We start from the raw sequence: 25,145 nt of genomic DNA, 5'->3' as shown, positions 1-25,145 counted from the left end.
ACTTTTGTTACTGCGCACACGTTCTGCGCATCTCGAGATACTTGCTATGGGTGGTGCCTACTAATACAGGAATATTTTTGCGCGGCTTAAAACAATGCGGAGAAAGCAGAACTTTAATAGCATGTCCTCTTGGTATCCAAAACGAAAGTTTGGGGTAACCATGCATTTTTCAGAGATAATAAAGCTTCAATTAGCGAAAAAAAAAAAAAGCCATACATTGCTTTATATTTTACTGTTTTTGTAGAACAATTGTTGCTTAATTACGTCTAAAAAATGCGTGGTTAACCCCAATTTTCTTCTTCGATTTCAATAGCCCCTACTAAGATCTGCTTTTCCACGCATAGTCATAAAGCAAACAAAAATACTTCTTTATTAGTAGGCACCGTACGTCCTTAACACAGACTCACTTCGTTTTGCAGACCCTGAAATTGCTGTTTATTTTGGTTTCACCAGCCTTCAACCACCAATTGAAAATAAAAAGGTAAAATTTTTGGATGCAAAAAACAGTATTCGATACGCTATTGACTGAGCCCGCTTCGCCCGCGTCCCGAAACTGGCCCGCGAGGAGATTGAAAACGACCATTCATTCCCGTGGAAAACTGGGTCGGAGTTAATGTTGTTGTTAGCGGAAAAATTGTGGTCATCATGGACGAAGATTCTAGCCCACCTAAGAGAGGGATTTTGAGAAACAAATCAGAAGAAAAGCACCAGTAAGAATCAATAACAATTAACTATTTTTCTTGTAGTATTTTACGAAAGGTAGTGTTTCCTTTCAATCAAGGAGAACTAAAAGCACGCTTAAAAAGCCAATACCTGATTTTGTGCACGCGCACAGTTTATTATAATTCTTGATCTCAAACAATCTCTGCTTGTTCCTCGTATATCAGCAGCGTTGTTCTTTTACCCTAATCTTTTATTTTTTCTGAGTTATAGTTGCAATAATGCGACAAAAGCTCCATGTATTTTTTGCAGTGTTCAAGATCGACTTTAACACATTTGAGATTGAAGACATGTTTATTAGCCGGTTTTTAGCAGATCATGAATCGTCATCTTCTCAGACAACTTTACAACACCTTACAATAACAATTTAAATTCAGGCAGCACATTTTTAGACTAAAGTTTTACATCCATAAGATAGTTAAGCATTCGTACTTCTTCCGCAGTTGACCTAATGTAGATAAGCTTATTTACGGGAACAGATACTAAATGATAATGATAAATAGTGTTCCTAGTCTATTCGTTTAGGTGTAAAAAAAATTAAATCTGAGGTTTAGTTTTAATGTTACGGTCCCGGTCTGGATTATTCTGATGGTTCAAGAAGGTGGCGCAGAGAAAATGATTTTTACATTTCCAGGAATGCAGTTTACAAGTTCAAAAAACGTTTTTCAGTCCCTTGAAAAACTATGAATTTTATTTGCATATTTATAATCATTTTCAGTTTTCTCTTTTGTTCTGTGCTATTTGAATTTCTGATTCTCAAAGTGGTCATTGATCTATGTCAGTTCATTTTGAATTAAATTTCAAAGTACACTGTATAAAGATAATTTGGCCAGAGCTTTGAAATTTAAAGGCTAAATGTATTCACTCTGAAATTATGTTAAAATTTGGGGTCTGTGCATAAAATATCAGCCACAGGCTAGGTTTAATGAACAAGATAAGCCAGCATTACCTCCTATGGGGGAAATATAATACCATGAAAATATGGAAGCCACAAATTAATCTGTTAGTGTTTGATCTATTTCTGTCAGATTGAAAATTTATTTGACAGGGAAAGATAAATTTGCTCCTGATTTCTCTGCAGGAATTATTTTAAATTCCATTTCAAAGCTTGATGAATTTTTTATATTGCTCATTCTTCCTTCAGTCTGGGAACCTTTGGGAGACAAATTTACATCTTGATTATATATTGTATTCGCTGAAAATCACAAGAAATTATTTTCTTTTCGTTGGCAACATATCTGCCTTTCAGTAGTTCTTGTCAATGTCTTTTTTTTCTGTTCTGTAATTTTGCATTATTTTTAGGATCTTTGATTCTTAGTTGCCAGACTTCTTTTCTTTATCTTTTTTTGCATTTTTGTCATATTTTAGGTTATTATTGACAGTTATTCTTATTATTACAAGGCAAAATTTTTTGGAATAACTGAAAGGTCATGAAAGGGTACCCCCTGCATTCTCTTTCTTCACCCAAGAGCATAAATCATGGGTACCAGCGATGTACTGCTGAGGGTAACCCTGTGATGGACTAGCATCCCAATTAGAATAAAAAAGTAATTATTCTTCCAGTCATTTCATATTGGGTGTCCTGTGATAGACTAGCATCCCATCCTGGGCCCAGTTGCTCGAAGCATGGTTAGCGCTAACCCGGGTTAAATACCATGACAACCTATAGGTTTTAATACCTCTTAGCCAATGGTTAACGCTTACCATGCTTTGAGCAACTCAGCCCAGGGGAGGAGAAGGGTTAAGCTCTCTGCCATCTCATGGGTCATTTGTGGTTTGTATGCAAGTTTGCATACTTCCTTAGTCGTGAAATAGTGAAGTGCAACAACTTTGGTAAGTAGCATTTTATAAAGTATTTCTCAGGGACTAAAGTTCTTCAATACATTGAATTCCAGTTCAGGTATCCATTGGGATGAAATGAACATCTTGATGACACACCACCCCCCAGACAAAGATTATGGACACATGAAGATCAATGAGCCACCAACACCTTACAACAAATGGAAAGATCCTGATGGTGAAGAAGGGGAAGGGACAGTGGAGCCATTCTCAGATGATGAGGCTGATCCTGGAAAGTTAGATGAAGACAATCTGCATGATAGGTAACATTTGCCTTGGGAATAAATTTGTAATGCGCTAAGCTTTTTTTAGTACTCTCGGTGAGAGCGAAAAGAAAAGATATGAATGAAAGCTTTCATCACTTTGCAAAAATTTGTCCCCATTGCAGACATTGTGTGAAATAATTAACAATAATTATTATTCCACTCATGCTTGTTGGATATAAGATGATATAGTTTGCTATCTATCATCTCATATCGAACAAGCATGAGTGGAATAATTGGTTTATTAAAAACAATTGAGAAATGTTGCTAGATCTTACTGATTTTGCTTTGCAAAAACAACCAGAAGACAATTTAATAGTCGCTATTTCTTGGGCATGGTATAATGGCTCATATACCATGGCCACTTAGCCTATCAAATCCCTGGAATTGCATTATACAATGATCCAGTTTTTAATAATATATTATAGCATGCTATTACTCACACCATGAATTAGGGAGAAGTAAAAAAAAGGAAAAACAATCAAGTCTTAAACTATTTTATGGCGATAATCAAACCTAGAATTAAAGAGGCTCCAAAAAGACGCTCCTGGGAAGAACCTGAAAGTAATGATGACGAAGATGACGAGTTAACAGAATCGCAGCAAGGTAGGCTTTCCTTCAGCTGCTCTGAGTAACCTCTTTAGTTACACGCAGCAGAATGTACTGTATTAAATGCTTATGTTAAGACTGTGTCCAGTCCATTGAGTAACACGGTTCAAGTTTATTGCTGCTTTTGCTTATATTTGAAGAACTTATGGTGCATTTTAGGTTGCTTTTTGTTGTTTTTAGCTCAGATTAAACAGTTTTTTTTATTCTGACTCTCAATTCCTTCAGGGAACATCTCCCCAATTAGTGTTGTATCTGTTGCTTTATGCTTTCAAGAGATATTTCTGTTTTTATCACAAAACCAATTTGTGGCTAATTTTTCTACCCACTAGCGTGTGTGACAAACCTTTCTTGAGAACCATTTTTGGTTGTGTTTGGGTTTTAGAAGTGGAGAAAGAGTTCAAAGAAAAGAGAAAGAAGCATTATAATGAATACTCCAAAGTCAAACTTGCGCGCAAACTAATAGAGCAGGAGTTAAAAGATTTGGAAGATGATAATGACACCACAGATGGCAAAATAGAAGAACCAAGCTCCTCAGAGGCTGCTTCTGCTGACACTCAGGTAATATAAGAGTACAGCGTAACAACCTTTAGTTACTGAACCAAAACAAAGTATGTTGCACAAGGTGGTTCTAACCTCAGAGTGTTAGGAAGAAATCCTAAAGTGTGACCATTCAGAACAAAGCTACTGAGCAGTACTTCCCTTTGGTGATGTTTATTATGCTGAACGAGGTGGTTCTAACTTTGAGTCTGTGGACAAAATCCTAAGGTGTGACCATTCAAATGAAATCTACCGAGCAGATAATTCCAAACTTTCCTGTGGTGCAGTTTATTATGTTGTACAAGGTGGTTCTAACCTCAGAGTGTTCGGATGAAATCCTAAAGTGTGGCCATTCAAATGAAAGCTGCTGAGCAGTACTTTCAGTGATGCCTTGCGAGGTGATTCTAAATATTTAGTCTGTGAATAAAATCATTCAAAATGCTAAAAGCTGTGAAGCAGTACTTTTCATGTACTTCTGTTTGTGATGCAGTATGTGGTGGTTCTGACCAATGTTTTTTGTCTGTGGGTAAAATGAAACAATCCCAAGTCTGATAGCTTAAAATAAATAATAATTATTATAACAATTATTGTTTGTGAGTTTCCCTCTTTTTCAAGGTGGTGGTGGGGTTGGTTATTTCAAAGGTCTTTTTTTCTAAGAAGCCAGAAACATTGTCTTCCAGGACGATTTTTTACTCACTATGTAGAATGCCTAGTTCTGAGATATCTTGGAAAATTTGTTTTGAATTCTTTTTTCTTTTGCTTCCAGATGGATGAGACGTAAGGAAGAAAAGGTCAAAAAGTTGTTTGTCTGTTTGTTTTTTTGTCAGTGGACAATGTGATCTTTTTGTACATTGGTCAGAAAATGTTATCTGATTGGATGATGCAAATGTATGTAAAGACAGATTAACATAAGCAAATTATATATTGAAAAAATATATCTAAGATAGCTAGTGGTACATTGCCCAGAATACTAATAATTATAATAATAATATTGATAATCAACCATGATTAAGCCTGCAAGAAACCACAGTGACTGTAATACCTATGCACGTTAAAGACTCTGAGTGACTCAACTTCCTTGTACATTGAACCCATCCAATCTAGATATCTTCAAAACCAAAAGCAAAGTTGGAAAATCATGCCTACCCAGACTTTGAAAAACAGGGCAAGAATTTCTGTGGGTCTTATAAATGTTTGGTGATCTGCAAATGATGCTATACAAATAGTGTTTCGTTTTCAGGGGTTCCACTACTGAATACATGCTAGTTAGTTAGAAAAACTTCAAAGTGATGACCCTAAAACAGTGTTCCAGATAAGTTTCAAAGTCAGAGAGTCAATGAAGAATTTTGAGGGGTCAATAGCTCTAGTTCTCTCTAAATCTTCTTAAGTGTACCATTCATTTTGTCGGGCCAGGAAGCCAGGTTTCTCAGGTTTTTGACCTGAGACCCCTCTCTTACCTGGAACACTGCTAGAAAAACTACCAATTGAGTTTTCATCTTCAAAGTTTACTGAAAAGGATACTTTGTCTTGTAACTTTTGTGTTAACATAAAGCTTTTAATATTTTCTGTGGAATCAGCTGAGTCCTTACTAGCATAATAAAAATTGAACTTATTTTTCCATGAGTTTTGTATTTCATTTTGACTGTTTTTCTTTTTTTTACTGTCATGACAAATTTAACTGAGTGTTTAAAATGCTGTAGCCACATTAATACAGGTAATATTTATTTTGGAGACATTTCAAACTACTAAAAATAAACACAGCAAAACACTGAAAATCACCAATCCTGAGAATTAAAAACATGCAAAGAATAATTGTTGTCATCCTATGAGGTGACTCAATATTTAAGAACAACCAAAAAATCGTGTTTACTATTTCATGCAAGTTCTACTCTTAAAAAGAAATTTTTGATTTATACATTTTATGTTTTTAATTGTGATAGTTAGTTGTAGGTACAATAAACCTCACATAGAACACATTGTCTTTGCACACAGTGTGTTTGTAATATTAATAGTGCTTTTGGGCTCTATACTATAGAGTGCCTATTCCAGGTTCAACTTTTGTTGTTTGAAAACAAATGAATGAATTAAAGTTCTTTTGTTTGCTCTAAGTTGTCATTCATAATTGTTTAATTTGTGGGGAATGAAGGTCAAAGGCTGACTCATCACCAGTCGTCTCTCATGGTCGAGAGGAGGTGCGTTGCCATCCTAGTCTCCTCTCGACCGTACCATATCATAAAAGATGACTGGGGACGAGTCAGGGTCTAAGGGCGCTTATTGGCATGATCCTTTGCTCATTTCGTTGTTACCACATGGCTTATGATCACTCTTGTTCTTTCTTAACTCCTTTAAAAATAAATTTTATTAAATTTAACACCAGTTCAAGGTTTTCACTAGATTTGATACAACTCTTTTAAGGCCAGGTTGTCTGATTTTTTTTTAATATTGCGAGTACAAATGCACACTTATGCCATGCCATGCATACCATGTCTTGTTTGACTGTCTGCTTTACTTGAGTCAGTAATGTTGTTAATAATACTGGTAATATTTTTATTTATAATTATTATAAACTTGTTCTTTGGGCAAAATGAGAGTCACAAATAACACAGAGACACTGACAACGAAAAATTGTGATAGCAAGTGAACAAGGTAGTTTTTTTTATTAGAAAAAGAATTATTAAAATTAAACATGTCCTTCTCTCTCCATTAGCTAGTTGCACATTCCATACAAACCTTTGGTTATAAACATTTCATTCGGTTCTTATTAAAATTACTTTATTCAGCTTGGCTAGGGCCCTCCCCTTGAAGAAGTTCTACTTACATATGGTAAATAAAAATGATAAATAAATATAACTCCTAAGGCTAATTTCCATAATTATAGTGACATCAACTGTGCCCTGCCATTTCCTAAAAAGCATTATTTTGTGTACGACCATTTGGATACATGAACAAGTGGAGAATTTGAGGACTTATCTGGGTCGACAAATTCTCTCAGACTCTCTGTGCAGAAGTGTGTGTGGGTGGGAGGGGTTGAGATTCTTGCACACACATTTAAGACAACTGTGAGAATATTATTTAAAAATAAATAAAGATGTAAATTGCAATAACTTGCAGATGCATATATCCTGGCTGTGTTGATTGCCCAAGAACATTTTCGTATTTTAAGAACTTAAATTTAGTGTCCCCAATAAGCAGTTATGCTAGAATCTCTTAACACTTTATAAAGTTGCTATCAATACCCTGTCTTTATCGGTTATGACTCGGTAACACAAGAACATGCAAGTTGATTCTTTTGCACCAAACTGTGCCATGGAAACAAAATTCTTCTGAAAAATCAAGATGCATTGTTTGCTTTTCAGAAACAATTCTGTTTCCATGGCAAAAAAATGTATTATTCTGCAGTGTGTTTCCTTGTTTGCTTGGCATTCTGATGTAACCAACAGTGTTTATTGCATTGATTCTATCAATTATTATTTTACTGCTTAAAAATGAATAACTATATCACTCCTTTCTTTTTCCCAACTTCAACAAAAGCTTCAACGCAGCGTTCAATCTCCTCTGTGCTGTGGGCAGCTGAGATCTGCACACGTATCCTAGCCTTGCCTACAGAGAGAAAAATGTCAAAATATTAAGTTAAAACAAGCTTATAATATTTTATATACTTGACCAAATAATATAAACTGGGAGGCAATTTCAGGTATCCATGCATTAGTTTCACTTTTCATATTATTTCACATTTAACGCAAAACATACCTTTCGGAACAACAGGGAAGGTGAAACCTATCACATATATTCCACGATCTGCAGGAAACATGAAAATATGCAAATTAATACTGTCAAGTATTTCGCAGAATTGATAATTATTTAACAATTTGCAACCATGCACCTTTCAAATCCTTGATGTGAAAACCAGCGTTTGTTGCATTCTTTAGTTTTTTGTGATGATCAGTTCTGTCAGTTTATTTTCTGGTAACTGACAGTTGTAAAGCAAATGCCTTAAGAAAGACACAAATTGAAGCTAATTCTATTTTGGGGGACTGAAAGCTTCAACTGCACTTTTCCTATGTTTCAAACCTAAAAAATTTATATCCCATGTTCCAATCTTCACACTTTGTGCAAACAAAAGCAATATTTACAGGAAATCTGGTGATCTCTTGCAAGGCAGTAGTCTTTGTGGAAGGTCTAATAGGGAGAAAAAAAAGTGCATAATAATTGCAACTTTACTCTCTATTTGGCCAGCTGTGAGAGGATTGAGGCGGGGACCCCTACCCCAATTGTCTCGTGGCTGACCAAAGAGAGAACTTAATCGGAACTCACTTCCCTTGCTGCTCCTGACTGACCAACTAGAAGGCTTTCTCGCAGCTCTCTTCCCTTACTGCTTGTTTTGTGGGAGTCTGCAATGTTAATCACACTTACCTAACATTTCATCAGCAAACTCTACAGCAAGACGTGCATCTCCTAACATGACTGGTGCTATAGGATGGTCATCCCCCTGCAGAGATTCAGATATAGCAGAAACTCGTCACCAAAGGGATAACTCAGTGAGCAGTGCCTTGGTTGGTTTTCCATTCCTCATTTGTGCATTCCTTGGCCTGTGAACAAGCTCTCTTTTCAAAGAGATCTTGCTCAAAGCTAAGTATTCCCAGTCCCAAAATTCAGATCACTTGAGCTCAGAGTAGTTTGGTACAGCGACACCTGGGCAATAATGCTGATGAATGCATTTTAGTTCCTTGCAAATCTGGGGGGACTCGGTGGATGTTTGGAAAAGTAATACAGCTGAGAGGGATAAGAGAGACATGTGGATAATGCAACTTCAAATTTAATGGTTTCCTTTTTGACAAGCTCAGAGTAGTGTTGCACGACCATTTAGTAATTTCACACAAAACTGTGCGTGCAGTGCTGCAGATATCATTAACTCACAATTATGTTAAATCCTGCAGCTGTCATGCGTGTCCTGAATAAACTGGTGTTTTCAGTCACTTTCTTAATCAAATCGGAACCATTCATCAACAGATCAAAGACCTGATGGAATAAAACAGCGTCATTCATTAGCAACGACACAAACATTTTTATTTAATAAAAGACCATACTCTGCAGGCACTTTCATTTTTAACCATACGCTGACAATCGTCTAGAGCATCTAAGTACACTGTATATTGTAGACAAAATTTAATGTACTACACAATACACTTAATTACCCGATACTGCAGTGTAAGTATATATAATTGAATTTTTATTGGAATTTCAAAGTAATCTATTGTTATAAATTCAATTTTTATTATTCATTTTCATTTTTTATTTTTCATCTAGATGCATTAAAGAATATATACCCCAAGGTTTTTTTTAAATACTTTTTTTTCAGTTGACCATCAAAGCAAATGCAAGGTTTTATAAAGAACAATTGACGCAAAAAAAGGGAAAGGGGGTTAAAAGAGAACTACTTATTTACCCTTCACAATGGATAATGAAGATTAATAATGGAAGAAGCTAAATATATTTGAGATAATTGTCTTAATTAAGAAAGCGCATTGTAAGTGAAAAATTTATTCTTATAAAAGTCAAGTTAATGGGAGAAATTTATTACAGGCATTAAATGCAGTTAAGTTCTGCAAAACTGATGGTCACTGGAGCAAGGCTATAAAATAATGAGGTTGGTACAAATGGCGCAGCGGGAGATTAGAGATTTTAAAACATTGAAAATAACTAAGTAAACCTTATTTTAAACCATGACAGGGCATGATTGTACTGGCATAAAAATGCAAAAACTAAATTGGGTTACATTAATTTGATGATCTAATTATCACATAATCAGTCTAGCTCACCTTACTGGCTCCAGCCACCACAGGAGGAGGCAGCGTATTGGAGAACAGATAGGGGCGTGACTTCTGACGAAGGATTTGGATCACCTGCTTGGGTCCAGTGGTGTAACCACCTACAAAGCAAAACAGTCATCAAAATGTCACACTGACCTTAAAAATGGATTGAAGACTTGTTTTGTTAAGGTTAATTACTGACTAGGAAGAAGTTGGTTTTCATAATCATGGTTATTATGTCATTGTGGGGTTCTCATTAAGTGCTGATTGCTCATTATTGAGCTGCCTACTTTCAGTGAAAATGTGTTTAATAAGCCTGTATAAACACTCATTACTAAGCTGTACAGTGTATTAAGTTCTAGATCAGATCCTAACTGCCTACTCTTAAAAAGGCTTGGTGATCGAGAACCCTGTTATAATTATGTTCAAACAGTTGAAAGTGTCCAGGCTCAGAGGTAAATTATTTTTTTATTAGTAGCTGAGAAAGTACACTAGCTAGTGGTACATGCTAAATTAATTTCAAAATGTCAAAATGTGACTGGTCTAGCAATATTTATTGTTACCTGCTGCACCTCCCAAGGCCTTTCCAAGAGTAGAGTTGATGATATCAACACGGCCCTTGCAGTTCAAATATTCTTCTGTTCCCCTACATTTGAAAATTAAGAAACAACATTGATCACTACACAATCCTTGTATGAAACCAGCTTTGACACGAAAATTATAATAGCAGTGGAGAATAGCGCATGCTCATATAATAGTCGAGAACACGCTTATAGATACTGACAAGCAAGTGTCCTTTATCTTAAGACAAAAATAACTTTTTTATTTTGTATTTTGTACCCGAAACAAGATATCATTTAATTTTTTTATGGCCATACTCAAAATTCAAGTATCAAATTAAGTGAACTAGAATTAGAATTTTTGGCTCTTAAGGAGGATTTTTAAGCTGCATTAAGCTTAGAAATTTTAATCTTGGACAACGTAATTTTAATTATTATACCAGGTCCCATCATGACAACAATCTTTGTGAAAAGTTAAATAATAAATGAATAAATATTAAATGAATAAATAAATAAATAAAAACATTGCTGATTAGGACTGATCTTCTTAGTACATGTAGCTGATATTAAAGCAGATGACAGGAGCACATTGCTGGCCAATGTTAAAGCTTGTAGTGATTCAAATTTTTTCTGACCTGCCAAATCAATACTCTTCGTAGTTGGTGGGTTACTTGTCAATTGTACTGCTAATAATTAAAGTGAGGTTTTAAAATGATCACCCAAGTGAAGTCAGCTGTTACGCCAATTGCTGAGTGGTTTGCCTTATTTTAAGTCCTTCAGGGTTTATTAATAATTCCAATGGATTTGCCAAAAAGTCAATACAGCATACCATGATAGTTAACGATCGATTATGCAGAACAGTTCACATTAACACAGTGTTCATTATTGTCCTAAACTTGACAAAAAATAAACAGCAGTAACAACAACCATCATTTTTAATAAATCAAAAAGTTGAAACTTAAGAAAGTTTAGGACTGGACAGGTATACCTTCCTGTTGCACCTAAAAATCCTGTGGCGTGACACTCGTCAATAAATGTCAGTGCACCATACTCTTCTGCTAAGTCACACATTTCACTGAAAAAGAATCATCAACAGATGAAATTTTGTGAGTTATATCATTTATTAATTAGCTATGATATACATGAAGAAGTTGTTTGGTACTTTGTTTTGCATGATTCTGGCAAAGTAGACTGGCATAAGACAGTATTATTTAACAGACATATAATGAATACATATAAATAATAAATGATATAAATTGTTTTTTATTTGCAATATATATGGTGATTGACATCATTCTGGGATTTAAGCTTCATTTCATACTTTTGTTTTAAATATTTGGATTTTGATACTCCTTCCCTCTTGGAATTTCTAATGATCCTCCTTGGGGTTGGTTTGGAAATTTTCAGAAGCCACACAATAGACTAGTAATACACAGACATAGATCCATGTAAGGTAAAGAAGGTAAAATTATATGAAATAAAATTAAAATGCCACATTTATACATTACAAAGCCAATCCCGCAGAGTGAATGAGGATGATAGTTTCAAGGCATTTCAGGGTCACAAATTCTCAGCGACTATAAGCCCGGCTCACATTGAAGTGGTTCCATTATTACTTTCAATCTATTCCAATTTAATTTTGGACAATTACACCTGTAATATGGCAACAAATATTCTTTGCCCTTACTTCAGAGGTGCAACTTTTCCATCCATGCTAAAAACACCATCTGTGACAATTAACTTCAGACGTGCTCCATCTGCTGCTTTCAGCTTCTCTTCAAGATCTGAAAACAAAACAAAACTGATGGCAGAGAAACTTTGTTTGCGACCTACAAATTGCACCACTGCATTCATACATCATCTCTGCCCCTTCCCCCCCCCCCCCCCCCCATTTCCTGGTCAGTGTTACAATTGGCCAGCTGCTGAACAAAAGACTGGGTAATCATCTGACCATTCATAGTAACATTGAGTGAGGGGGAGTGGGAAGGGAAGTAAAGGTTTGCAGTTCTCTGAACTAGTCTTCTCTAAGATTACAACTCTGGTAATTCTCATGTTATTCATTATCATGAATGGCAAAGGAAAAATGAAAAAACCTTATAATGACCCTTCTATACACACTGTATGTTCCAACAAAAAAATTGTTTGCATGTATACAGGACAGAATTGTAGGATATTAAAACATTCATGCACTTCTAGTAGAGCAGAAAAACGTGCGACCTGCACATCCTACGTGTATTTTGACATTTTGACGGTGTTGGGGATGTTGGCATGACTTGATAAAAGTGGTTGCTCATTACTGCCAACAGTTAAAACCCTTCAATTTTTTTCTCCCCATTCAATACCTGCCATATCCTTATTCTTGTACTTGAACTTCTTGGCTTTGCAGAGCCGTATGCCATCAATAATTGAAGCATGATTCAGTTCATCACTTATCACAGCATCGTCTGGACTTAAAAGAGTCTCGAACAAACCAGCATTTGCATCAAAACAACAAGCGTACAGAATTGCATCCTCACGCTCATGAAATTTTGATATCTTCTCTTCAAGTTCCTTGTGAATGTCCTGTTGTGAAAATAAATTTTTATAACTAATAAATTAATAACTGGTTGACATGATATAAAGCACAGTTCCTGGTACATTGGCTTCATCATGAATGTCAGCATCAGATTGAAGATGACATTGTTGATGCTTAACCTTAGTAACAAAATGTCCTCTTGCTGTGTCACTAAAACTTTGCTGCACACTTGCTTTTTCCACTCTGGCATATAATGGTATAACAGTGGAGAATACAGGGGGTCTGAACTTCCAGGTTACAATGTCCTGTTGCTGACTCTTTCTAGGCATCCTCCATTTCTTTTTACCATTGCAAACGGCTATGCAATGTTGCCAAGAAGATGTATAATTATATATTTCTCCTGCCTCTCAACATTTTTCAAACACCACTGCCTCTGGTCTCTCACTCTTCTGACCTGGTCCCGACCTCTTCTCTTTCTGGGTCCCTCCCTCCTCTCTCTTAGGTCCCACCCTTCCCTCTTCTGAGTCCTTCCTGCTTTTCTCCTTGTACTTCCTACTTGCCCCCTGGGTCCTACCCCCTTCTCTGTTAGGTCCCTTCCCCCTTCCTCCTGAGTCCAATGCCCTTTCTCTCAGAAACTGGGTCCCTCCTGCTTCTCTCTCGGGTCCCACCCTCTTCTCTCCTGAGCCCTGCCTCTCCTCTCCTGGGTCCTTCCTCCTCTATTATGTAACTGCATTGCATTATTGCTGAATGGACCATCCAGCCCAAATAAAGTTTACCTTACCTTACTCTTTTCTAGTCTGGGCCCACCCTCTTCTCTGCTCTCTTGGGCCTGGCCATGTTTTCTTCTGGCATCCTACCCTCTTCTTTTGGGGCCCCCTCCCTGTTCTCTCTTGGGTCTCATCCTCTTGGCTCCTGGGTCCCAGCCTCTTCTCTCCTGGCTCCTACCTTCCTCTCTACATGGTCCTACCCTCTTCATTAATGGGCCCCAACCTGTTCTCTCCTGGGACCCACCATCATCTCTCCTGGGTCCCAGCCTCTTCTATCCTGGCTCCTGCCTTCCTCTCTACATGGTTCCACCCTTTTCATTTATGGGCCCCAACCGGTCTCTCCTCTACATGATCCCAGCCTCTTCTCTCCAGGAACTTGCCTTTTTGTTCTACAAGATCCCACCTGCTTCTCCCCTGATCTGTCCTCTTCTCTCATGGCTTTTTTCTCCTGGGTCCCGCCCTTTTCTCCCCTAGGTCCCACTTTCCTTTCTCCTTTCTTGGACCCAACCCTCTTCTCCCCTGGGTTCTGTCCTCTTCTCTCCTTTGTCTTACCCTCTTCACTCCTGGGTCGTTCCTTCTTCTGTACATGGTCCCTAGGTCCTCCCCTCTCTTTTCTTGGACCCTACCCTCTTCTCCCCTCTGTCCCACCCTCTTCTCCCCTGGGTCCTTCCTTCTTCTGCACATGGTCCTTAGGTCCTGCCCTCTCCTTTCTTGGACCCCACCCTCTTCTCTCCTGCCTCTTCTCTGCTCTGTCCTATCCTTTTCTCTCCTGGGTCCTTCCTCTTTCTGTACATGGTCCCTAGCTCCTGCCCTCTACTTTTGTGACCCTAGCCTCCTCTCTCCTCCGCCCCACCCTCTTCTCTCCTGGGTCCTTCCTTCTTCTGTACATGATCCCTAGGTCCTGCTCTCTCCTTTCCTGGACCCCACCCTCCTCTCTCCTCTGCCCCACCCTCTTCTCTCCTGGGTCCTTCCTTCTCCTGTACATGGTCCCTAGGTCCTACCCTCTCCTTTCTTGGACCCTACTCTCTTCTCTCCTCTGTCCCACCCTCTTCTCTCCTGGGTTCTGTCCTCTTCTCTCCTGCCTCTTCTCTCCTCTGTCCTACCATCTTCTCTCCTGGGTCCTTCCTTCTTCTCTACATGGTCCCTGAGTCCTACCCTCTCCTTTCTTGGACCCTACCCTCTTTTCTCCTCTGTCCCACCCTCTTCTCTCCTGGGTCCTTCCTAATTCTCTACATGGTTCCTAGGTCCTGCCCTCTCCTTTCCTGAACCCCACCCTCCTATCTCCTCTGCCCCACCCTCTTCTCTCCTGGGTCCTTTCTTCTTCTGTACATGGTCCCTAGGTCCTGCCCTCTCCTTTCCTGGACCCCACCCTCTTCTCTCCTCTGTCCCACCCTCTTCTCGCCTGCCTCTTCTCTCCTCTGTCCTACCCTCTTCTCTCCTGGGTCCTTCCTTCTTCTGTACATGGTCCCTGGGTCCTACCCTCTCCTTTCTTGGACCCTACCCTCTTCTCTCCTATGTCCCACCCTCTTCTCTCCTGCCTCTTATCTCTCTGTCCCACCCTCTTCTCTCCTGGGTCCTTCCTTCTTCTGTACATGGTCCCTAGGTCCTACCCTCTCCTTTCTTGGACCCTACTCTCTTCTCTCCTCTGTCCCACCCTCTTCTCTCCTGGGTCCTTCCTTTTTCTCTACATGGTCCCTAGGTCCTACCCTCTCCTTTCTTGGGCCCTACCTTCTTCTCTACTGAGTCCTTCCTTTTTCTTTATATGGTCCCTGGGTCCTGCCCTCTCCTTTCTTGGACCCTACCCTCTTCTCTCCTGGGTCCTTCCTCTTTCTGTAAATGGTCCCTAGGTCCTGCCCTCTCCTTTTGTGACCCTACCCTGCTCTCCTCTGCCTCATCCTCTTCTCTCCTGGGTCCTTCCTTCTTCTGGGTATGGTCCCTAGGTCCTACCCTCTCTTTTCCTGGACTCCATCCTCTTCTCTCCTCTGTCCCATCCTCTTCTCTCCTGGGTCCTCCCCTCTTTTCTACAAGATCCCACCTACTTTTCTCCTGGGTTCTGTGCTCTTTTCTTTTGCCTTTTTGTCTCCTGGGTCCCACCCTTTTCTCCCCTAGGTCCCACCCCCTTCTCCCCTGGGTTCTGTCCTCTTCTCTCCTCTGTCCTACTCTCTCATCTCCTCTCTTGGGTCCTTCCTTCTTCTCTACATGGTCCCTGGATCCTGCCCTCTCCTTTCTTGGACCCTACACTCTTCTCTCCCGGGTCCCTTCCTCTTCTCTTGTGGAATCTGCTCTGTACTCTCTGGGGCCTCACTTTCGTATTCTGAAGCACTTGGCATGCATCTACCCCAAGCTGAACTAACTTCAACAATCATGCTTTCCTGTACACAACAGACTGATTCTTCAATCTCAAACGAGCAAGACAAACTCTACATTATACAAACTGTTGGTAAATGGTATCCAAATCAGTAAGGTCTTGAAGTACTGTTTGGCAAGAGTAGAACAGGGATGTTTTGGGGTGCAATATGCTATGGTTTTACTACACACTTAGACAAGTGATAAAACTCGGGATGCATACATTTATATCTACTTGGGTTATGAATGTAATGAGGTACATGTACTTACTTTATTAATAAAATCTTCATTTTACCTGTGTTCCACAAATAAACCTCACTGAGCTGAGCCCATTGCCATAATTGTCCAAGGCATCTTTTGCTGCTTGAATAACTTCTGGATGGGACTGGAGAAAATTCAAAGGAGGAAGTCAGTTTATAACCACTTAGCTAGTAGGTTTATTTGTACCAGGCAAATGTAAGTTGACTGTCAACTCAAAAGAGACTATATTAAAAGACCAGTAAGCTAGCAGGCCCCTCTAGCAGTGAAATACAAGGTAATTATTCTTTTGATAGCACAACAATGTAATCAAACAATGAAACTTGTGAAATCACAGGGCAATTCAAGAATATGCAAACTTACACTGAGATGCCTAGAAACCAGTTGCAATCATTATTTTGATTACATGAGAATATATTTTTCAAACAATAACAATGGGAGCCACCATGCCACCAATAATTTCTTCATGCATCCTGGTCTCAAAACAAACCTGCAATATTCTGAATTTACACCACATGATGCAAGAAATCATGTGCTGCAAATAAATGCTTGTGCAACACACTACGAAATGTGATTTACAACTGAGGATGACAGAAGACCTGTCGAAACGTGTCTTTAAAAATAAAAGCTATTGTTGTTTTTCTTAAACTTTTAACATGCCTGCTTCAATCTCAGGCTGTTAGCAGTTATACTTTTTTCCTCAGATCACGCATGCAAAGTGAGGGTACAATTATGCAAATGAGGAAAGTAGATCCATCGCACACTCCAGAAATTAGGAGAAGAAGAAGACTGCTCGCAGTCCACTACTATCCAGAGCTCATGACAAAGGATTCACCTTGAACTGTTTAACTACATTACAGATGACTTTCACTTGTCTTTTGGTATCTAAATTTCTTACTTCAAGTTAATTGAATGCTTAACTTGTTAAAAGTTAAAATTTCATTGAACTCACAGACAGTCCCAGGTAGTTGTTTGCACAAAAGTTGAGCAGTTTATCACTTCTTCCTTGCACTCCAATCTCCGAGGCTTGTTTGGTATTTATAACTCTTTCATCTTTCCATGTTCCAGCTTGTTTAATGTCGCTAATTTGAGCATCTAACATGTCGCAAAGAACAGCTTGTGCCCCACTTGCATTGCGAACAGGAATTTGTAGTCCAGAGCAGTTAGTTATACGTAGTGTCTTTAGAACTAACAGAACAAATATTACAATGAAATTAAGGGAAAATTAAAGAAAATAAAAGAATGCTGTTTTGTCATAACCACCGGACTGACTGAAATGAAAACCTTTTTTCCTTAATTAGATATAACAGGGTTCCTATAGGGTTTTACTAAAAGAAGGCCTGTGGCCTGGCATCACTAAGGCCCAAGGCCCACTAGTGACTTCTCAACCAGCTACCAATAGTATTGGTAGGGGTAAGGGTAAGGGGCAAGGTAAGGGTAAAGGGGGTTGGGGTAAGGGTAAGGGTTTTGGGAAGCGAGCCGAACACCCCTATCCATTTTTTTTGGGAGTACCCCCCCCCCCCCCTGGGCCCAAAACCACAGCCCATGGCCCATTATTCAGTTTGTAGCCTGTGGTCCAAATATTGTCCTGCCCTTGCTCTGATGTGGTCATCTTGCATGACAACCAGTGAAGTGGTGAGATGAGCGAGCGAATCATGAGGCGACAATGGAGTCAGATGAGCAGTTGACAATGCCTTACATGAGCCAATCATCAACTGCTATGTATAGTTTATGCAAAACATAGACACCGCCCCGTACACACCCCCGGCCCACCAGTGGAAAAATGAAATGTCCCCGCTATCAATTACACACACAAATGAAGATTACAAAAGTAGAAAAATAGTTCCAAAAGACTTCGATTTCACTGGGAAATGATAACTTAGTAATTCTTAAAGTACAGATATGAATTTCTACGAGAGAATTTCGAAAACAATTCAATAAGAATTCAGGATCAATGACTGTACCCTGTCTGCCCTTTGTGTTCACACACACGATCAGATGGGATTATGAAACTTAATCAATCTGCCAATGATTTCATACCTGACGGGCAAAAAGCGCGTAGCGACGTTTTCAATGCAGCCATTTTGCATCAACGAAGAACAAATTTAATTAAGCGTTTCCCACTCGCTTACCAGACGGTTTAGCAATGAATTGAATACCGTAGGGATTTTTAGCCTCGCTTCCACTCTCTTCGGAAATTTCACGAGTTGGCTTGTCAGCGGTGTACTTCACAAATTGTAAAAGGGGAAAATTCGCCGAAAAAGTGACACGTCTTTCAAAAATACATCAAGAAATTTTACACTGTTCAACACCATTTTGCCGTTTTTGTCGCTATGAGACGATCCCATGGTAAAATAACAATTCTTCGATACTTTCGATACTTAAAACGGTATTTTTTATCGAGCGTTTTATGACCTTTTATGGCAATTTGTTGATGTTTGTCTTCGAATTTTTTGTCAGCTTCTGATTTCCAAGGCAATATGGCTCAGCGAACAGATCACCAAATGTTGGAAGAAGAAAACGATAGAATGGTCGATCATCTATCCAGCAAAGTTCAGGCACTGAAATCGGTACTGTGTTTAATATTCTTCTCATGTAGCAGTATCTCACTATGTACCTTACATCACTCAATTCCAGAAGTACCTATCCCCTCTTGAACAAGAAGGGGTGCTTGGTACCATTTACATGGAAAACCCGAAAATTCCAGTTGGAAAATCAAATGGTACGCATCATTCCATTTGGAGTACTTCTGAAATTATGGGCTTGTGGTCAAAGTGATGCATTTGTATTACTCCTTTTCGAGTAATACAAATGTATTTAACTCCACAGCTGATGTTCATACATTTTGTATGTTATCCACCTTCTGTTGAGACAAGCTAAATCATTTCGTATTTATGCAAAAATTTTCCATCCAGGTGGTTTGCATAAATGGTAAGCACCCAAGGTCTCCCTTTCTCTCCTGGGCATTAGTGGGGCATTTTCCACATCGATCATGCTAAGTGTCGGGTGTTAGTTTGACAGCCTTGTTATTTTTACCTCATACCACTCTCACTTCCTTTCAATGATCAGTTCATGGTAGACAACAAATGTGCGATTAGCTACATGTATCTATGTCTGAGGAGGACAAAATTAACATGGAAGATGCGCAGAACAAACGGTCAGACTGCAAATATGATAACGAGAAGACAAATGAGTGGTGCTCGTCTATTCACCATTAATTAGGAACCCTCTGACCACAAAAACCTAATGAAAACCCTTATTTTGATGCTTGTAGACTAGACTAAATAAATCAAGCTTGTTGTTTGATAAAGTTAATAAGTGCAACTATCATATCTTGCATAAACCAAAACTTGGTTCTGCGATGATTTCTATTCTTGGACTCGCCTTTTTGCCTTATTTATAATTTCAAAACTGTCGGCTGGATCTGGATTTTCAACAATCATATTTAATCATGATAATGTAACACTGTCAAACTCTTGATTGATGGCATGTATTTCATATGTGACCTTGTGTGCCAGGGTGCATTCCGTGGCTGTCCCACGCGTGTCCCAAGCAGCCGCCGAAGTGTTTATGCCAGAAAAATGTTATGCCAACCCCCTGTACACTCTAATACTCTACCAAGAGTATGTACTGAGCGAGTTGGAAACCCATGCTGAAGATCGTTGACATTAGTACATAAAATGCAGCCTGGCTTGTGTGTTTGTATGTCATTCAGTTCACTCCCTTCATGTATATTTTGTAATCTTCCCATCCCCCCCCCCCTCTCCTTGAAAGTTGTTTTTGCCCCAAATGGGAAATATATGTAGCTTCCCAACATAGCTCAGAACGAAATTCTCATAATCTTTATTCTGTTACATTAAATAAATTAAATTTTTGTTCTCTGGATTAGATAAAATTGTCAATTTAGTTTCATTATTTTATTGAATGATTTGCTCAGAATATTAGATACCCAAGGAAAAAATTTCGTAATTTCTTGTGATGAGTTTCAAATCCTCTTTTCTATAACTATTTTGTTTTTGTTCTTATAGCTTACAATAGACATTGGGCAAGAAGTGAAATATCAGAATAAAATGCTCAATGAAATGGTAGGTTTTAGTATATTACAATAACAGCAATGTCTCTCTCAGATTCACTGTATTTTTTTGCATGTGTTCTTCAGGAAATATTACCCCCCTATATTTTATCCACTGCTTTAGGGTTGGTTTTGTGAAAAAAAAAATGGAAATGTTGTTCATAATCCTAGGTTTTTATTGCAAACAAAGTATAGAGCAGCAGTGGAAACATGGAGGCAATTGTTTCCTGAAGGAATTGAAGGCCACAAACTGTCAAAGTCATGCCAAAACATCCAGTGAATATGAGCGAAAAAAACAAATTGTGATCTAAAAAACACTATAGTTCAGTTATGCCACAAGCCCTTCAACAAATAATTATTTATCCAAGGCCTTTCTGAACTAAAATACTGGACAGGTATTCAGTGAGTGATGGTTTATTGATGAGCCACAGTTACTTACCTTTATCTCCTTGTGCATTGATAGCTATTGTTGCTGTTCCATTTGACCCAGCATAAGACTTTTGTGAATAAGTAATAACTGGCTCTTTTGTCTATCAACTAAAATGACCAGGGCAAGTTAGAATTTCAAAAACAATTAGGATCATAAGACAGAGGCTATGGGAGCTGTCAGTAGTTCCTTTTTTGGGACAGTCTTGCTGTATGGCTAAACTCCCTCAGGTTAGAGGTATAACAGTAAACGTTGCAATAAGCTAAGTCACAAGTAGGATTAGGGACTGTCCTATTTCCTCCTTAGAACTCAGTCAGTCACAAGTCAGGATATTGTGGTGGGCCCATAAACACTGTGGTTGGGGTGGTGCTGTTCAGAATCTGAAATCTGTCCTTTGCTGTTTGTGTTCCTGTTTTTTGTCCTTTGTGGGCTGGACTGTATGGAGCTCCCCAACCTGGACAAGCAGAGCAGATTCTGTCCTCCTATCCTCTTCCACGAATGCAAGAGCATTAAAGCTATGACAATGAAACCCAGAGGACAGGATATATTGTATGTCCAAAACTGAACTTTGAGGTCTGCAATCTGACAGAATTGTGATGTCATATGATGTGAGAATTACGTTTTCACTTCAGAACAGCGACCATGTTGGATTCACCATTTTACATTTCTCCATTTCCCCAAACCCCAGGAAACCACAAAAATTAACTGGAAATGATCAAACCATGAAAGAAAGGCTAAAATGATAATATAAGTGTTAATATGATTGCAGTAAAAGTGGAAAAAAAAACTTCATCAGAATTTTTTTTCCATGGAAATAATTGAGTCAAGTGAACAAAGATATGTCATACCAAATTGTTGCCAGGAAAAGTCATGCTGTTTGGTAACTTTTACTTTTTTTACATTCAATATTAGCACAGGCACTTTCTGCCCCTGCCCTCCCCACCCTCAGCCTGAATAGGGTTAATTCTCTTTGGTAATCATCATTTGAAACATGGGGCTGATGACATGAGGCCGATTTATCGCGCCGTGAAGTCGAACTTGGAAAAATACCTGTCGAACAAAGGAAGGTCACCACTTTTGCCATCGGTTGCGCTGCTTTTGTCCTGGATAATAATCATTTTTCCGCGGTGGCGACTGAAAATTCGTGTCCACTTCACGATTTTTTCTTGATTTTTACCCTCTGCATCCTCGGAGACCCAGGGGCAGTTAGTCGGGTAGAAGGGATCTTCGTGGAAAAACTTTTCTGGCCAATCAAAAGCGGGGAATTCAAATGCTTCTGGAACTGGTTCGGTAAGAGTAATTGCCCGGGGGCTCTCCCGTTCCTATAATAAACTTTCGCCCACGAAAATCCCTTCTACCCGACTAACTGCCCCTGGGTCTCCGAGGGTGTACCCTCTGTAGAAATTATTCATATGGACATCCCCTAACCCCTCGGAAATTTCCGTCTATTAACCCCCCTCCCCCTCGGAACTTCCATTGACCTTCCGTGCGAGGTGGGGGGGGGGGGGGGATGGATATTTTCTGGAGCTACACATTCCTCGTGTATGTTTTACCGGCCGCTATAGACCTTTTTCATAAATGGCGGCCGATAAATAATTCTTTTGTTTTCATGAAAATTAGCCTTACTAGCCTCGTTAGCATGTGCAAAATTCAATAGAATTTTTACTCTAAAATGAGGTCATTAGGGTTAATTAACATAATTTTATATTGAAAAGAATAATAAATTGGCGGCCATTTATGAAAAGGGTCTATGAAGTAGCGATAGCAAAAGGCGTTGAAACCTGAAAGTAACGGGTCTTCTTACATTTGAAACTCCATGATAGTTTTTAGTTTCAATGGAATAGAACTTCAGCCAGTTTATTATCTTTCAGGACACTGACTTTGACTCTGGAGGTTCACTGTTATCATCAACTATGGAACGATTGACAGCGCTGACCAAGAAAGGACACCACAGAATCATGCTCTATTTAATATTGTTTTGCCTATTTGTTTTCTTTGTTGCCTGGTACATTATCAAGAGAAGATAGCTAAACTTCAAATAACATTATAATATATATTTAGTAAATAAAAGTGTAAATAAATTTTATCTATTCTTGCAAGTGGAAGTGTGTGTCGTCGAGCATATGAAAGGTTATTATTGAACCTATTGTCACACTGCCCAAATGTGAACATAGTGCACTCATATTCGTCGTCCGGCGATATACGTAATTGCGTGTGTCGAGGAGAAAGGGTTAAGTGCTTTAAACATGGAACGACCTCGGAAGATCATCTCCAGCTTTTCTACAATAAAACTGTCCTTTGTTATCAACGTGTTGAATAATAAACAATTATCCCGCTCAAATTTTGCGGAATATCCCCAGATTTTAGCCGACGAGGTCGTATTAAGTATCAGGTGATATTCCGCGCGATTTCGCAGGTTAATTATTTTTGGACATCATTGCACGTCTTTGAAGCTAACATGAAATGAAGAAAGCCTGCCGACGGTCTGAAGTTTGCGGCTTAAACAACGTAAGTAACTGATTACTTCGATTACTACGACTTCGACAGCAACAGTGACACCAGGAGAGTAAACGGCGATGTGAGCAATCTGGACATTGAATGACCACAATCAAAGTTTCATCGAGAGCACGAGCACGCGATGATGAATTTTGGTCAAAGCCGTTCCGCCCAATTCACTTCCTGGATAATTCGGCTACGTTGTACGCGATGAACGAATTGGAACAATCGTGAAAATGTCCTCCGAATTCAATTGATGGAAGTAAGAAAAGTGGCAAAAATAAATAAAGTGAAGTGAACTGAAGCGAATATAAAGTGCACTTATATTTTCAAGTGATGTTTTTGTTGGCGCTGCCGTCGTGATTCTACTAAAACATCTATTCCATTTAGCTTAGCTCTTCGCATCCGCCGTATCTGTTCTACTAACGCTACATTTCAAATCCGCATTAATGAATTAAAAGCTTATCTCCTCGCACGAGGATATCATAACACCTTCCTTGACTCACAATTCCTACAAGCTGCTAATATTTCTCGCACTGACGCTCTGCAAACTAACCGTAACGACTCTATTAACCGCATACCTTTTGTCGTTACATATAACCCAGCACTTCCTCACCTCTCTAATATATTACGCAAACATTTTAACATATTACTTTCCTCCGACCGTTGCAGGGACGTTTTTAAACACCCACCTATCGTCGCTTACAGACGCGCTTCCAACCTTCGCGACATTTTAGTTAAAGCACAGCTACCGACTGTCACCGCTCCTAACAGCACTAATTCACCACCAGGATCTTTCCGCTGTGGACAAAATTGCGCCACTTGTCCTTACATTACTAACGGTCTTAAACATTACACATTTTCTTCCACAGGCGAAACCCGTAACATCACTTCACACATAACCTGTAACACCAAAAATTTAATCTACATGGTACAATGTAACCGCTGCCATTTACAATACATAGGTGAAACTAAGCGACGTCTCAAAGACAGATTCAACGAACATAGACGCCCAGTTGACAAAACTAACATTACATCCAAACCAACCACTGTTTCTGAACATTTTCTTTCTCAACCTAACCACTGCCACACTGACATGCAACTAATACCACTTGAAGTTATCCACTCCTCACGTGATTCAATCAGAAAAGCCAGAGAGTCTTTTCTTATAGATTTAGCGGGGACCTTGGAACCCCACGGTTTGAATAGACGTGATGAATTGTAATTTTTTTATTTTATTTTACTTATTTCCTCATCCTTTGGTACCACCTTGTAAACGTCATTTCCGCCGCTCCCATGTATTGCAACATCCTCCATAATATAATATTGTAATTTCATTTATATAATTTAGTAACATCTAAACCTGAAGAAGGCTGGTTTGGCCAGCCGAAATATTGTTTTAAAATATATTACGTTGTGTCAGCTTTGCAGTAGTCTTTGGACTTCTCATCGTCTATTTTTCAAGTTTGGCTGATTAGATCTCCTGTGAGATCCAACGTACAAGCAAGCAGGATCTTCGTTCACGGCTTTTGCAGTTTTTAAAATTTTCATTCTTTTAGGGCACTTTCTTATCTCTTCCAGAGTTTCCTTCAGTAACTGAGCTTGTTATCAGATCATGTCTCTGTCGGTTGCAGTCTTCTCCCTGTTCAAAGCTGTTAAAATTATGAAGTACTAACGGCAGACTGATCCCACGAGCTTGATAGAATAAGCAACAGAGGCTAGAATAACTGAAATATATTTGTTGGGATCAGTCTGCCCTGAGTATTTTGTATTTGAAATGATTTGCTACAAGTCATCCGGCACCACTCATCGGTTTGTCGCTGTGGAATTGCAGATTTTATTGAATTTGTGAAAAATATGCCCTTCTGGGGGGGGGGGGGGGGTAGCTTCTCGGGTTGCAAACAAAAAAAGAGGTCGTCAAATTAA

The 25,145-nt window shown here is 39.0% G+C and overlaps 3 protein-coding genes across 3 annotated transcripts; 2 read left to right on the top strand and 1 right to left on the bottom strand.

Annotated features, from left to right (window-relative positions):
• The first annotated feature begins 570 nt into the window (after positions 1-570).
• LOC146456745 (protein phosphatase inhibitor 2-like) lies at positions 571-5,586 on the top strand. Its single transcript, XM_085092599.1, has 5 exons — positions 571-710; positions 2,616-2,822; positions 3,343-3,428; positions 3,814-3,989; positions 4,735-5,586. The coding sequence occupies exons 1-5, from the start codon at positions 646-648 to the stop codon at positions 4,747-4,749; spliced, it is 549 nt and encodes a 182-aa protein (XP_084948725.1). The 5' UTR covers positions 571-645; the 3' UTR covers positions 4,750-5,586.
• A 1,007-nt stretch (positions 5,587-6,593) lies between these two features.
• LOC146456744 (2-amino-3-ketobutyrate coenzyme A ligase, mitochondrial-like) lies at positions 6,594-18,409 on the bottom strand. The gene is made up of 12 exons (XM_085092598.1): positions 18,265-18,409; positions 17,177-17,412; positions 16,262-16,351; positions 12,681-12,900; positions 12,026-12,122; positions 11,327-11,413; positions 10,342-10,424; positions 9,788-9,897; positions 8,886-8,987; positions 8,382-8,457; positions 7,719-7,766; positions 6,594-7,568 (listed from the first exon to the last, which is right to left on the bottom strand). The coding sequence occupies exons 1-12, from the start codon at positions 18,305-18,307 to the stop codon at positions 7,462-7,464; spliced, it is 1,299 nt and encodes a 432-aa protein (XP_084948724.1). The 5' UTR covers positions 18,308-18,409; the 3' UTR covers positions 6,594-7,461.
• A 20-nt stretch (positions 18,410-18,429) lies between these two features.
• Positions 18,430-22,822, top strand: LOC146456743 (BET1 homolog). Its single transcript, XM_085092600.1, has 4 exons — positions 18,430-18,573; positions 18,685-18,794; positions 20,253-20,309; positions 22,595-22,822. The coding sequence occupies exons 1-4, from the start codon at positions 18,558-18,560 to the stop codon at positions 22,748-22,750; spliced, it is 339 nt and encodes a 112-aa protein (XP_084948726.1). The 5' UTR covers positions 18,430-18,557; the 3' UTR covers positions 22,751-22,822.
• Positions 22,823-25,145: the final 2,323 nt, after the last annotated feature.

The sequence above is a fragment of the Pavona decussata genome, unplaced genomic scaffold (genome assembly GCF_977016875.1).
Source record: "Pavona decussata unplaced genomic scaffold, jaPavDecu1.1 SCAFFOLD_254, whole genome shotgun sequence".
Lineage (NCBI taxonomy): Eukaryota > Metazoa > Cnidaria > Anthozoa > Scleractinia > Agariciidae > Pavona > Pavona decussata.
The sequence above is the reverse complement of the archived record's forward strand: the minus strand, read 5'-3'. Positions and strand labels throughout refer to the sequence as shown.